The sequence below is a fragment of the Zootoca vivipara genome, chromosome 12 (genome assembly GCF_963506605.1).
Source record: "Zootoca vivipara chromosome 12, rZooViv1.1, whole genome shotgun sequence".
NCBI lineage: Eukaryota > Metazoa > Chordata > Lepidosauria > Squamata > Lacertidae > Zootoca > Zootoca vivipara.
In genome coordinates, this window is record NC_083287.1 from 31,551,920 (window position 1) to 31,564,634 (window position 12,715).

The 12,715-nt window shown below is 41.0% G+C and overlaps 1 protein-coding gene across 11 annotated transcripts in view; it reads right to left on the minus strand.

The window, feature by feature from the left end:
• The window catches only part of PPP1R9A (protein phosphatase 1 regulatory subunit 9A), a 136,825-nt gene that overhangs the window by 50,144 nt on the left and 73,966 nt on the right, over positions 1 to 12,715 (minus strand). For all 11 annotated transcript variants that reach the window (XM_060280759.1, XM_035129902.2, XM_035129896.2 and 8 more), the window contains exon 5: positions 3,644 to 3,748. In XM_060280759.1, the coding sequence (XP_060136742.1) occupies positions 3,644 to 3,748 (105 nt within the window). The remainder of the gene's footprint in view (positions 1 to 3,643; positions 3,749 to 12,715) is intronic.

The window sequence follows — 12,715 nt, forward strand, 5'->3', positions numbered from 1 at the left end:
ATCAGCACACTGTCCAATCGCTTGACTTTGTTCCTCACCTGACGCAAGTAGATACAATAAGCCGTATCAGTATGTCAAAACAGGGACGGTTTCTCCTAGCAAACCATGACTAGCAAGCACATCTTAGCTTCATGATTATGGTTTGTTTGGGAGGAACCATTTTCTCCCAAACATTTGGTGAAATATTTGTTGTTCCTGGTTGCACTAAGGGAAAAGCATAACCGGAGCACTGCTGAAGTCCAATAAGTGATTAACTATGGCTTAGCAATACTTGCCAACAAGACTACTGCATCATGTGCAATGTTTTATTATATTTTTATATATGTTGGAAACAGCCCAGAGTGGCTGGAGCAACCTAGTCAGATGGGCAAGGTACAAATAATAAAATTATTATTATAATAATTGTGTCCTCAGCGCGCTTTTAAGAAGGCTGAACTGGGAGACAACTTCCAAAACCTATTACAATAAATGGAAACAAATTACATATTCTGAAACATAGTCTCAGAACATTTCAGCAGGATGTCATTGTTTACACAAGCAGAACTTTCATTTGTTACTATAATAGTTTACTTTAAACCTAGGAAGTTTGCAATTATTTTTATCTTTCTCAAATGTATCAAATGCCAATGTAAAAGAAACATTTCCATTAGACAGTAAAAACATTTTAGAACCTACTAACTCCAGCTAATATAAAAACGGATGAAAGATTTCGTGCGGATAAATTTACCTAATGTTGCTGTGCCAAAGCTAGAAAAGTTCAGAAGGTAAAAAGCACATTTCTGTGTTAACGGTTTCTTCACTGTGTCAGCTAAAGACAGTTGAGCTACATTATATCCGGAAGCTACAATGCACAATCTATTCTAGGTCAGTGACTTCCATTGTCATGACCATTCAGAAAATGTTCATGAAGCTTGGCAGGAAGCAAAGTCACTAAACAGTAATACCCTGTAAGCTTTCTAGAGTAGCATTGACCGAATTAAAGAAGAAAAATGAAATACAAAGCTGTAGTTTAACTTCTTTCTAAACCTTCTTCTGCACAATTTATCAAATACAATTTCTCATATTTAAGCTAATATGTCTTTGATCGGTTATGCTGGGGGTGGGGGATAAGAAGGAATGCTTTAGGGGACAAATACCAGTGACACTAGAAAATATGTATGCCCGGTAATGACACACACACACACATTTAAAATAACAATCGCAAACAATGCTAATTATGGAACAATTTACTTAAACAAACTACTTAAAATTCATTTGATGTTGCAGCTTGCATAGTAATGTGAAAATGGAAATGCAACTATAGCAATACTTTGCCAATTCTGCCTTTCAAATTAAATAGGGAGGATTGTTGCCTACTAATCTTCATTACCTGCAGCTGCCAATTGTAGAGGTAAGTGTGGCACTTCCTCTGAAAGAATGTTCTTATGCACCATGGGAGCTTACAAGTAGAGAGGTAAAGGTAAAAGGCAAAGGGCCCCTGGACAGTGAAGTCCAGTCGAAGGTGACTATGGGGTTGTGGCACTCATCTCGCTTTCAGGCCAACAGAGCGGGTGTTTGTCTGCAGGTAGCTTTCTGGGTCATGTGGCCAGCATGACTAAACTGATTGTGGCGCAACAGAACACAGTGACGGAAACCAGAGCACACGGAAACGCTGTTTACCTTTCCGGCGCTGCACCAAGTGGCAGTCAGGTAGCACCCACTCTCCCCAGGGAGACTTGCCTAGAACCTTCATTACATGTCCCTAGGCGCCCAGCGAAAACGTTCCTCCCCAACACAATTTTACAGCACAATTCTATATATGCTTACTCAGAAGTCAGTCCCACTGTGTTTAATGAGGCTTAAAGGTAAAGGTAAAGGGACCCCTGACCATTAAGTCCAGTCATGGACGACTCTGGGGTTGCGGCGCTCATCTCGTTTTACTCCCAGGTAAATGGGTATATGATTGCAGCCTCAACTATCCTACCCTTTCCTTCATCTTCTCCTGCTATGTGCTTGGTAACTAGACCTGCACACAGCATGCAAAATGTGGGCACACCATTGATTTATATAGCAACATTATTATACTTGATGTTTTATTTCTAATACTTCTTTCCTTTCCGTTTTATTTTAATTGTTTTACTGACAACCATCAATTCCTGCATTTCAAGCCCTGCATACAGAGACATCTGAAAGAGCCCTAAACATTTAGATTTATTTAAGAACTACAAACTCTGGGAATAAAAATATTACCAAGGGAGAAAATTGACCTCCCAAATTGAAATGCACTCACAGAAGGCTTTTACTTTTTACAAACATCTAACGAAGTGTAACAGCTGAAGAGAAAAACACTAAATTTCAAGTTTGAGCCCTTTATTGGGCGATACTTTGAATAGAGCTGTAGACCCTCCTGAACAGAGATAACCTTGCCTCAGTTATCCATGCTTTGATAGCATCCAGGCTAGACTACTGCAAATGTATTGCATTTGAAGACTATTTAGAAACTTAAGTCTGGCCTTGAAAACAGCAGCCAGGCTACTAACTTGCCAAACGGAACACATTTTGCCAGTGTTCAGCAGATCTTCACCAGCGTCCAGTCAGGTCTGGCCTGAGATATTCTGCTGCCTAAGGCAAAGGACAAAATAGTGGCACCTCTCCTACGGTATTCCTGGGACAGGCAGCCCAATCTGCAGGTGGCCGGCTATCTTAGGATGTGCAGAGCAGGCCACATGACACACACAACTCTGTCCTCAGCACCTCACTGTTGTTCCCTAATCACTTGGCATTTACTGCCTGAGGAGGCACTCCTCTCACTCTGCCTAGTGGCTGGGCTGGCTGTGCACTCAGTTTGTTCCCATCATTTACATTTCAATTTTAAAATACCAATTAAGTGTTGGTTTTGACCTATAATGCTTGAAGGGCTATGGACCAGAGTACTTGAAGAATTGCCTGCTCCAATATGAACCAGCTCCTTCTCTGAGGAGTCTCCTAATGTCGGCTCCAGATTATAAGATTAGGTAGATGATGATGGCACCTTCTCCATGGTGGCATCCTGCGTGTGGAGTACTTCTCTCAAACAGTGCCAACAATGCCAGGTTAATAAAACGGTTTGATCCCCCTGGCTTTACTTTCAATCCTTCCCTCCTCTGTGTGCTATGGTCCTAATGAAAACTGGAATCCTGAACATGACATTAAATTAAAAAAGAAATGGCACCACACACTCTGCATTTAATACAACATGTAATTATGCCACGAATGGTGAGACAAAAGATCTCCTATCGATCTTCCTTCTCTTCAGTCAGGACGGGGGACTGGGTTTTATCTGCCCCACCCTCTGTGAGCCAAATCTGACAAAATGGCAAGGCCTTAAAGCAGGCATCCCCAAACTGCGGCCCTCCAGATGTTTTGGCCTACAACTCCCATGATCCCTAGCCAAGAGGACCAGTGGCCGAAGTTTGGGGGTGCCTGCCTTAAAGGCTAAATGTGGAGGCCATTGCTGGCTGGGGCTGATGGTACCAGGTTGTCCAAGGCTGATACAAATGATCCATTGTAGCAAAGGGTTTCTTAACATATATATGCTTACTTATGATCGAGTAGTTGCATGACCAGAAAATATCACAGGTGCCGCCAATTTAAAACGTACTTTGTAAGGATTTCTCATAGTTACCTGACTTTCCCTTTGGTGTTTCTGAGGACTGTTGCAGCAAAATTTTGTGTGACACCAACCAGACTGATCCCATCCACTTCTACAATTTGGTCATTTACTTGGATCCTTTCAGAGGAAATAAAAAAAAATGAAACGAAATAAAATATAATGTCTTTTTAAATTGCATTTGGAAGCAATAAATAAGTCAACAACACATACATGACATCTTGCATTATACATAATATTGTCAATTCCTATTGACAATGTTGTTTTAGAAGAAAATACCATGTGAAATCAAGATACATATTTTTTTTGAACCAGATCTCCACTTCCATGGAGGTAAATGAACAAACAGGACAAATTACAATTATCCAGCATCAGATACAGTGGCAAGAAATGTACACATGGCTGTATGAAAACCCCATATTTTGCGTTGTGCAAGACACACCCTATTTCCTGTGACTGCAATCTGTTTTAAATTACTATTACTCACAAATGCTGTACTGTTGCCACATATCAAAAGGTGCACAGAACAGGGCAGGACACTGAAGACCCAGCAATGCAAACCCGCAATGCAAACCCTGCTCAGTTTCCCACTGGTTTCTAAGGTTTTGCCAGGAACTGCCCATGGCCAGGATTCAATGAACAAGGCAACTAGTTCATGTCACACTAGTTCATGTCACACTCCATGTCACATGGCAAAACAATTTCCAAACAGGAGTTTTGGGGCATGCTCAGTATAAATAAATAAATACACTAGGTGAGTGTCTGGAAAGACTGTACTCAGTGATAAACTTGAACTGTTGCATTAGCCTACTTCTAATCTCCCTTCCCTCGTTTTTCTGCAACCCCAATTTAGATTATCTGTCAACTGTGAAACTGAACTGTGTCTTCCTTCCTTTCTTTCTTTCTTTCTTCCTTCCTTCCTCTCTCTTCCTCTCTCTCTCTCTCCCCCCCCCCCCTCTCTCTGGTTTCCTTCATTTTATTGTCTTGAGACTTACCTATCTTGTTATATCATGACTGTATTATCAAAATGTTTGCTTGCTTGCTTATTTATAAACTCAGTTAATTGGAAAATGGATGGAAACTAAATATATCTGGAGGTACTTTAAAGAGCTGGTGGGCCTGCATTATACAAATAGCTTGTGGCAATGAGTACCATATTTTTTGCTCCATAACACACTTTTTCCCTCCCAAAAAGGAAGGGGGGAAAGTATGTGCGTCCTATGGAGTGAGTGTGAGAGCCAGAGCCCGTGCAGAGCCAGAGCCCACGCAAAAGCCAGAGCCCACGCCAGATCTGCGCCTAGGACAATTAAAGAAAGAAAAATATTTTTTCCTTGTTTTCCTCCTCTAAAAAACTAGGTGCGTCCTATGGTCAGGTATGTCCTATGGAGCGAAAAATACGGTGCCAAAGATAAGATGCAGCCTAATAATAATAGGCCGGGTTGCTCCAGTCGAAGAAAACAGGCAGAGGTGTGAGACGTTGGATGTCTTTAGGAAGAGCGTTAAGAGAAATTAAAGAGGAAAAATAGCCAGGAGCAATGCAATGAAAGTGTTCAAAAATAAGAAGTGAGGTTTTAAAATGAACATGATGAAAGGAAGGTAAGCCAGCGCAAAGAAAATTAAAGAGAACTACGATACTGATGAGCACGGAAGGTAGAACGAGCTGCATAGTGACGAACTTGCTTGTGTTTTAAATTAAAGGTGGAACTCTCTGGAAGTTAGAGTCTGTACTTAGTCCTTAGTACCAAGCTTTCCATTTGTGAAGCAATCCTGTGGGCATGAGTAATGCATGCATAAAAATGAGCTCTTCCTTAGCTTATTGGCTTATGATTAAGCATGGCACTTGGTAGTACTAATAAGTACTAATAAGTACCAATTATGTCATAGACATACCAGTAATGCGCCGGCAGAAGTGACGTAGCCCAAGGGAACATAATCAAAGCAGATCTGAGCATCTACCATTACGGATGGTGGCCACAATTTTTTTTAAAAACGAGCTCTTTACAAATACGAGAAAGTGCATAGGAGTCAGCCCCGCCTTTGAACATTTCCCTGCGTAACAGCTCTGACAATGTGAAAAGGTAGCCAGCCGATTCAAGCCACTGGACCAAGAGTGCAGCCTTCCAGCAAAAGTGCAGTGCCCCAAATTAAAGTGATATTACAGTAACTAAGGGGGAGACATTCCAGGCACGTAAACATGTATTCAATAAAGCAGCTAATATGAAGCGACAAGAAGCAAGCATCTTCGTAAGCCTTGCTGGGTATCCCACAAAGAGTTATTCTGTCTAAGGTTCCCACCAGCATGGAAGATGAGCCTAGGCCTATGAAGGATGGGAGAGTTGCAGGAGGGAAGGGAGAAAGTATATCGCTCTCTGCCAAGCATTCCCCTGCTGTGTTAAAGAGATCAGGTAGCAGCTGATATGAAATACCACCTCTGGGACCTGGGGAGCTCCTGCCAACTTGACTACACAATGCTGGACTAGATTGACAAATAGTTTGACATTAGCTTCGCATGTTCCATAGCGGTACAAGGCTAATGTGAGCATTTCATAGCTATTTGGTCTATTCTATAGCCATATAGTGTGTAGGTGGTTCTGTTGGGTTGGAAAGGGGTCACTTTTCCTTTCTTTCTTCTTGAAACAGCCTTGTATAATGCAAGGGGGATTTAACCTTACAGCACACATTATCATTCAGGATACTTGCTAAAAACCTCCCGGAAATTAGAGAAATGGAAAATAAGAGGACAGGAAATTAAGCAAATACAGATGCACATGTATCTCATAATTTTATTCCAGAGCAACTCAGGTTGGTCAAACCATCGTACAAGTGCTATAAAACAGGCAAAGTGTACCTCCTCAGCAGTAGCTCGCTTTTATTTTCAGAAAGGTAACCAATTTATACCAGCTGCTATTCAGATTTTTGAAGCTAAATTGTTGTCCTAGCTACTTTTTGGGATCCCAGTATGGATACAAGCATATAATAGTGATTTAGATAAGATACATTCAAGTTTCTTGAGATGTATCCTGAGGCTCCCAAGTTCAATCAAGTGTGCAGAACTAGGTATACACACAATAGAATATTAGGTGTGAGCTAGCACTATAAAATACTGGCTGCGTTGCCATATTCGTTGCCAGCCTTCAAATCTGTTCTCTGACTTACTTTAGGACTCTTATAAATCCAGATGGTTCCAACTCTTACATAGAAAAATCAGATCTATTAGTATGGACTTGGAACCCTTGTATAATTCAAGTGAGCAATATCTTTACTGCAATATCCAAACCAGGTTAAGGGACACTGAAAAACAAAACATCGAGTCATTGGTAAATAAAATTTGCTCCCCCAAGTTCCTTGGTTTAAATCAACAGCTAACAGGGTCACTCAATATTAACAATTCCAGCCCAATGCAGAGCCTTTATGTTAGCCCAACTGAATGTTGTCCCCTCAGTTTTTGCCAAGGGCAGATATTTAAACATCCCCAGAAATGGTAGACATGGTGGATGTTCTGTGAATGTGCCGACACTGTAGAACATATCATTTTCTACTGTCCATTGAACAACCAGTCTGACATTAACTGAAAGGGTGGCTGTGTTTTTGTCAATAGTATCTCTTAGAGTGGTGAATGGCATTATTTAGTGGGAAGAAATCCCAATGAAAATCTTTGTCACGGCTGTTTATTTGTATATATTTTAAATTTTTATATATGAATGATTTATGATGTCCTATACTTGTAATACCTAATAAAGGTTTGGCAAAGTAAGCAAATATAAACTATTACCGTAAGAGGCTTGAGCAGGCCAGTTCTCTCCCCTTCGGACAGCTTCCATCTCAACTTGAAAGCTCACAGGTGCTTGTCAGATCACTTTAAAACATACTTCTGCATACCTTGGGAGCCCTCCAAGTATAATAGAAACTGCTACCTTATTGTTGAGTGGCTCTGCTTTGCTTCAAAACTGATGGGCATTAAACCATCTGAGTTTCCTATTAGAGGGAAGGAAACTGCACACTGTAGCTTGCCAAAGGCCACCTAATGAGCTCACAGAAGAGATGAGGGTCACATCTGATGGATAGCTCGGTCTTTCAGTCACTATACTACATCAGCTACCTTTCCTTTCAAGCCAAGGTATTTAAAATGGGCAGTCTTCCCTTAACCTTAGCATCTAGCTCAAGTATGCCGCCAGGGCTACAAAATAATACATTCAGCAAATATATGCAATGCAAGCTGAATTTTCTATGATATAATTGTCTTTACTCAGCAACCTAGCATATCAGCTCACGTTACTAATTGTATTTTTTGGGGAAATAATCTTCCAACCCTTAATAATGTCCCCTGGCATGTATGAAAAGGTTTCCGAGGACTGTTTTGGCAGCCTGAAAGGTTATGTTTAACAGCACCAACAAATGAGCCAACATACTTCATGTGCCATGAGTTTTGTTAAACAGGAAAACCGTGCGACCATTGTTAAGTTAGGGAAGTTGACAAAAAGAAAAGTTTCCCCATCCCCTCCTCCCCAGTGAAGCTACCTGCACTCCCATGAAAGGAGCTCTCTGGTGTGCCAGGAGGCTCTTCTGAACAATGTGGAGTCAGGTGAGGGGATGGTGCTTGTGCAGGGGAGAATCACCCCAAATCCTCAGAACCTAAGATATGTTAGCTTAAGGAGATTCACAGAAAGTAAGTTTCCCATCTTGTCCTCTTCCCCACCATGAGCTCTCCTGGCCCCATCCTCCACTGTTCAGGTTGCCTAATCCTCCCACAGAGGCTTTTCAGAGGTCTCAGATTGCAGGGGTGCAGGAAATGGAGTAAGGAAACTTTCCTTCCCTGGGCTATCTTAAGCTATATTAGGATCCAAGGCACTATTTGTTGAAGGGGACACCAAACGTTTTGGAACAGTAGGCACATTTTGGATTTTGGGAAAGGCTGGGAGAGCATCGCAAAATGACTGCCATGGGGGTGTGATATAACACAAAATCAAAGAGACAGCCACCCCAGAAATACACACACACACACACAGGCCACTCTTGCTTCCCAGAAATTGATTAGAAGGTACTTGCACATTTTGCTCCATAACTTACTTTCTGGGACATATAACATAACTGCAATAGCCATATTACCATCCTTCATTGGGGAACTGTTTAGCAGCAAAAATAAATAAAAATAGATCCAGCCTTTACATAGCTTGCGCTCTCTATTTATTAAACTATTACTTGCTTATGGCAAAGCCTTATCCACTCCCATTGTTGCGTCTGGTACTTTATAACTGGATAGTGTGGGTTCATCTCAAAGGGGGTTAATTTGTACACAGTCATGCCTTAGGACACAGAGCTGGGCTCCATGACTTTCATGTGCCTTTGAGCTCTATAATTTTGTGCAGTAGAAATCAGAGGACAATGAAGTAACTTTAATCAGCATCCTTTTAAAATATTTTTAACTCCTCACTTCGCAGTTCAGAATTCCTGTTTTATCTTCATATTCTGAGGCCACATGCTCTATAGGGTGTTGTGCTGTCCAAATTTTTTTTTTGTCTTTTCGGGAACAATAGTTTTTTTATTTTTTATGTTGATTTACAGATTTAGATATTACAGTAATTTACAAAAACTGCTGCCCTCTTATGCACTCCTAATCATAGTACATTTTCATTCTACAATTTCAAATACATTGCTTGCTCATAAAAAGAGGCAACAACTGGCTGATTAGCTAGCTAGTTAGTTTGTTGGAAGTGCAGCTACTTAACAAGTGGCAATACATTACTAGCTTACAGTTTACAGCATATGTAGATTAACGAGCAAACTTAAAATGATCATTTATGGTTCATTTTCATTCAATATTTTGAAATCCAGACAGGTTTTTTTTAAAATAAATAAATGCAGATAGGTTTTTTAAAATAAATAAATAAATTTATTTTAAAGTAAATATATAAAAATTCTAAAATGAGATAATATTGTGGCTTGAAAAAAGCACCCAAGGTGGCACTCCTACCCCCACTCCATGCTGCTGGAGGGGGTGGGGTGGGGTTAAGATTTAGCAGATGTCTCCGTCTGCTGGCCTCTGCTGCTGCTGCTGCTGGGACTCCATTAGCAGTAACTGGTGTTGGGCTCCAAAATGGGGTGTTGCAGTGAAAGAGCAGGACTGGGCATGGATCTGCAGCCCATAGGACAGTCCATTCCCTGCAGAGAGACACTGCTACCCCAAGCTGCAGATAGCCCAGAATGGGGAGTTGTGCTGCTCCTTTCACTCCAGTCAGGAGCAGCAAGCAGGGCTGCAGGTGCAAAGGAAGACCTGCTGCTCCACAGCTCCCTAGCCCCTCTTAAGGTCACACCCACACCATATATTTAAAACACATGGCTTCCCCCAAAGAATCCTGGGAACTGTAGTTTGTTATGGGCGCTAGGAGTTGTATGGTGTGAGTACGGCCTGCACTGTGAATACTCCAGACTTGATTAATTTCTTTTTTCTACTACATTTTGTTCTGAACTACTGTGTATTAAAAATAAGACAGTGTTATGCTTCTTTGTGGCGAACGGGTAAAGGTAATTAGGCACAATCCACCAGGAAGGTCTCCCCTGAAAGTCCCACTTATTCATCAAACTTATTTCTAAACAGTCCCATAAAGTAGCAGAATTCTTAAAAGAGGAACCAGAAGAAGAAATATATTGGGCTAATAATTTGGTTTCCCAGTGTTTGGCTAGGAATGGGAACTGAAATATGTCTTAAATATTGGGTGGCATTTTGATTTGTTATCTGCCACAAGTTTCTTCTGAAAATATGGCGAGATATAAGGGCTTTTTAAACAAAGAAACAACGGCGGCGAACCATCGCTGAAAAACTATTAATTCAGAATTAAACTTCATGGAGTTATTTTCGACCCTGCTTCCCTACTTGCTTATGCCTCCTTCTTGTTTCTGACTCATTTTTGGAAATACGTCAGGTGGTTTGGCATAATCTCTGCATAACACATTCTTTTTCATAGGCTCCAAATAAGGGAGGTATTTTCATACCCAAGTATGCCTAAGCAGCTAAAATCTAATTATATATTGCGACTGTTAAATGGGGAGGGGGGGTTTCAAGAGAGGCAGAGCTTAAGAAAAGAAAAGAAATGGCATTTTATCTTCAGCTGAATAGCTGGCACTTACCATAATTTTTTGCAACCCTTACAGAATCAGAGTACCATTTATTCAGGAGTGGACAAAATGTATTCAATGGCTGTTCTTGAGATATAAGTTACAGAATCAGGTCCTTAACATAAGAAATTTAATTTCCAGTTGAAGTACATTAGTCAGCATGTGGGTGTAGCTAATTTCTGTTATTATAGAAAACAATGTTGAAAAGCAAATCTTGCTCATAACATCTACCCTACCCTGTATAAAATCATACTCTGGGCATGATCCAGTCCACTGCATCCACCTGCATGAGATCTCATGCTAAAAACAGTGGACAGGGTGGGGAAACCTCCAGTTGCAAGATTAATTCGGGTCTTCAAAGCACTTTGCACATGATGTCATCATGGCATCATGTGATTGATAGGTGGGCAACCTTGCTCACCTGTCAAATTTGGTCCGCGAGGCTGATCCTGGTAAGGATCTGGCCTGTGGAGCCAAAAAGGTCCTCCATCAACTCTGGATACATATGATGAGCAGCCATACAATCTGGCTTATCTTGATCTAGATATAAATGCTTGGAACCCAGTAACTGTCTCACTGATGAAATCTGTTTGTTGCACATTTAGTCAAAACAGCCTAACAATTTTTTTCTATAAAAAAATCATTAGTTTTCAAATATACCCCCAATAATAGCCAACTTATAACTATAACAATTAATTCCCAAATTATGCAATTACATGTATCAAAATGTCAATCAACTTCCAATTAATACATTTTAGTTAAAGTGGCTCCCCGCATGGTGGTTTGGGTGCATTTCCATTTTGCTCGTTAATATCAATATTACTCCAACGTCCCTTCCTCACTTGTAAATATCTTTTTATCTTATATTCCAGAGAGGGGTGCCGAATCATAAATATATAAAAGAAGCTTAGAATAAACAAAACGTAGGTTTCCCTCTACCCAACCAACTCTCATACCAAAGAAAAATTTATCTCAATTCAAACCTTTGATCCATGTAGCTCAGGCATATGCAAACTCCGGCCCTCCAGATGTTTGGGACTACAATTGCCATCAGCCCTGACCACTGGTCCTGTTAGCTAGGGATGGTGGGAAGTGTAGTCCCAAACATCTGGAGGGCTGGAGTTTGTCTATGCCTCATGTAGCTGGTATATTCGGCAGTATGTTGTTGCAACCCTTTTCCATCATACGCCAGTACTTTAAAGCCAATTGAAGATCCAATTAAATGGAGAATCTCTGCTTCTTAATGGCGGCGTAGGAGGGGTTTCGCCAGGTGAAGTGCTTTTGCACCCAGCGCCTCCCTGCCTCTGACATTCCATGCTAGAGCGAGAGCCAGGTACCAAGATGAACTGCGAGTGAAGCCTATTCCCCCCCCCCCCGTCCCTGGGGGGAATTTGCAAGGATGATTTACCCTCAGTCATCCTTGTTTTTCATTTGCCAACGAACCCCCGCTGTTGTGGGGGCTGCCTCCATTAAGGCAGGCAGGCCCAGAAGCCAGCTAGCCCAACAATTTTACTATCATTGTAGTGGAGTCAGTTAGTATATAATACTATATAGTGTACTGCACTACAATATATCATATTATATCACAGCATATCAACCGAGGTAGTCAATGTGGTGCTCTCCATACAGTATGTTATTAAGACTCATCAGCTCTCATCAACCCCAGCCAGCTTGGCCAAAAATCAAGGTTGATGGGAGTTGCAGTTCAACAGTATTTGCAGGGTCCCATGCTGGCAGTCCTTGGTGTACATGATTGCTCATATTTAGGCACATTGGCACATTTTTGAAGGAACCATCAAGATCCATAGAATTATATACTGATTTCTGCTTTTCTATTCTAGAATATTGGCAAAAGCAGAGGTTTTCCTTTGCAACACAGCCTGGGACTTTTTAAAATTATTTATTTGACTTTACTTTTATATTTCATTCTATAAGAGCTTCAGTTTCCTTTTGCAATATAACATCACTCCACTT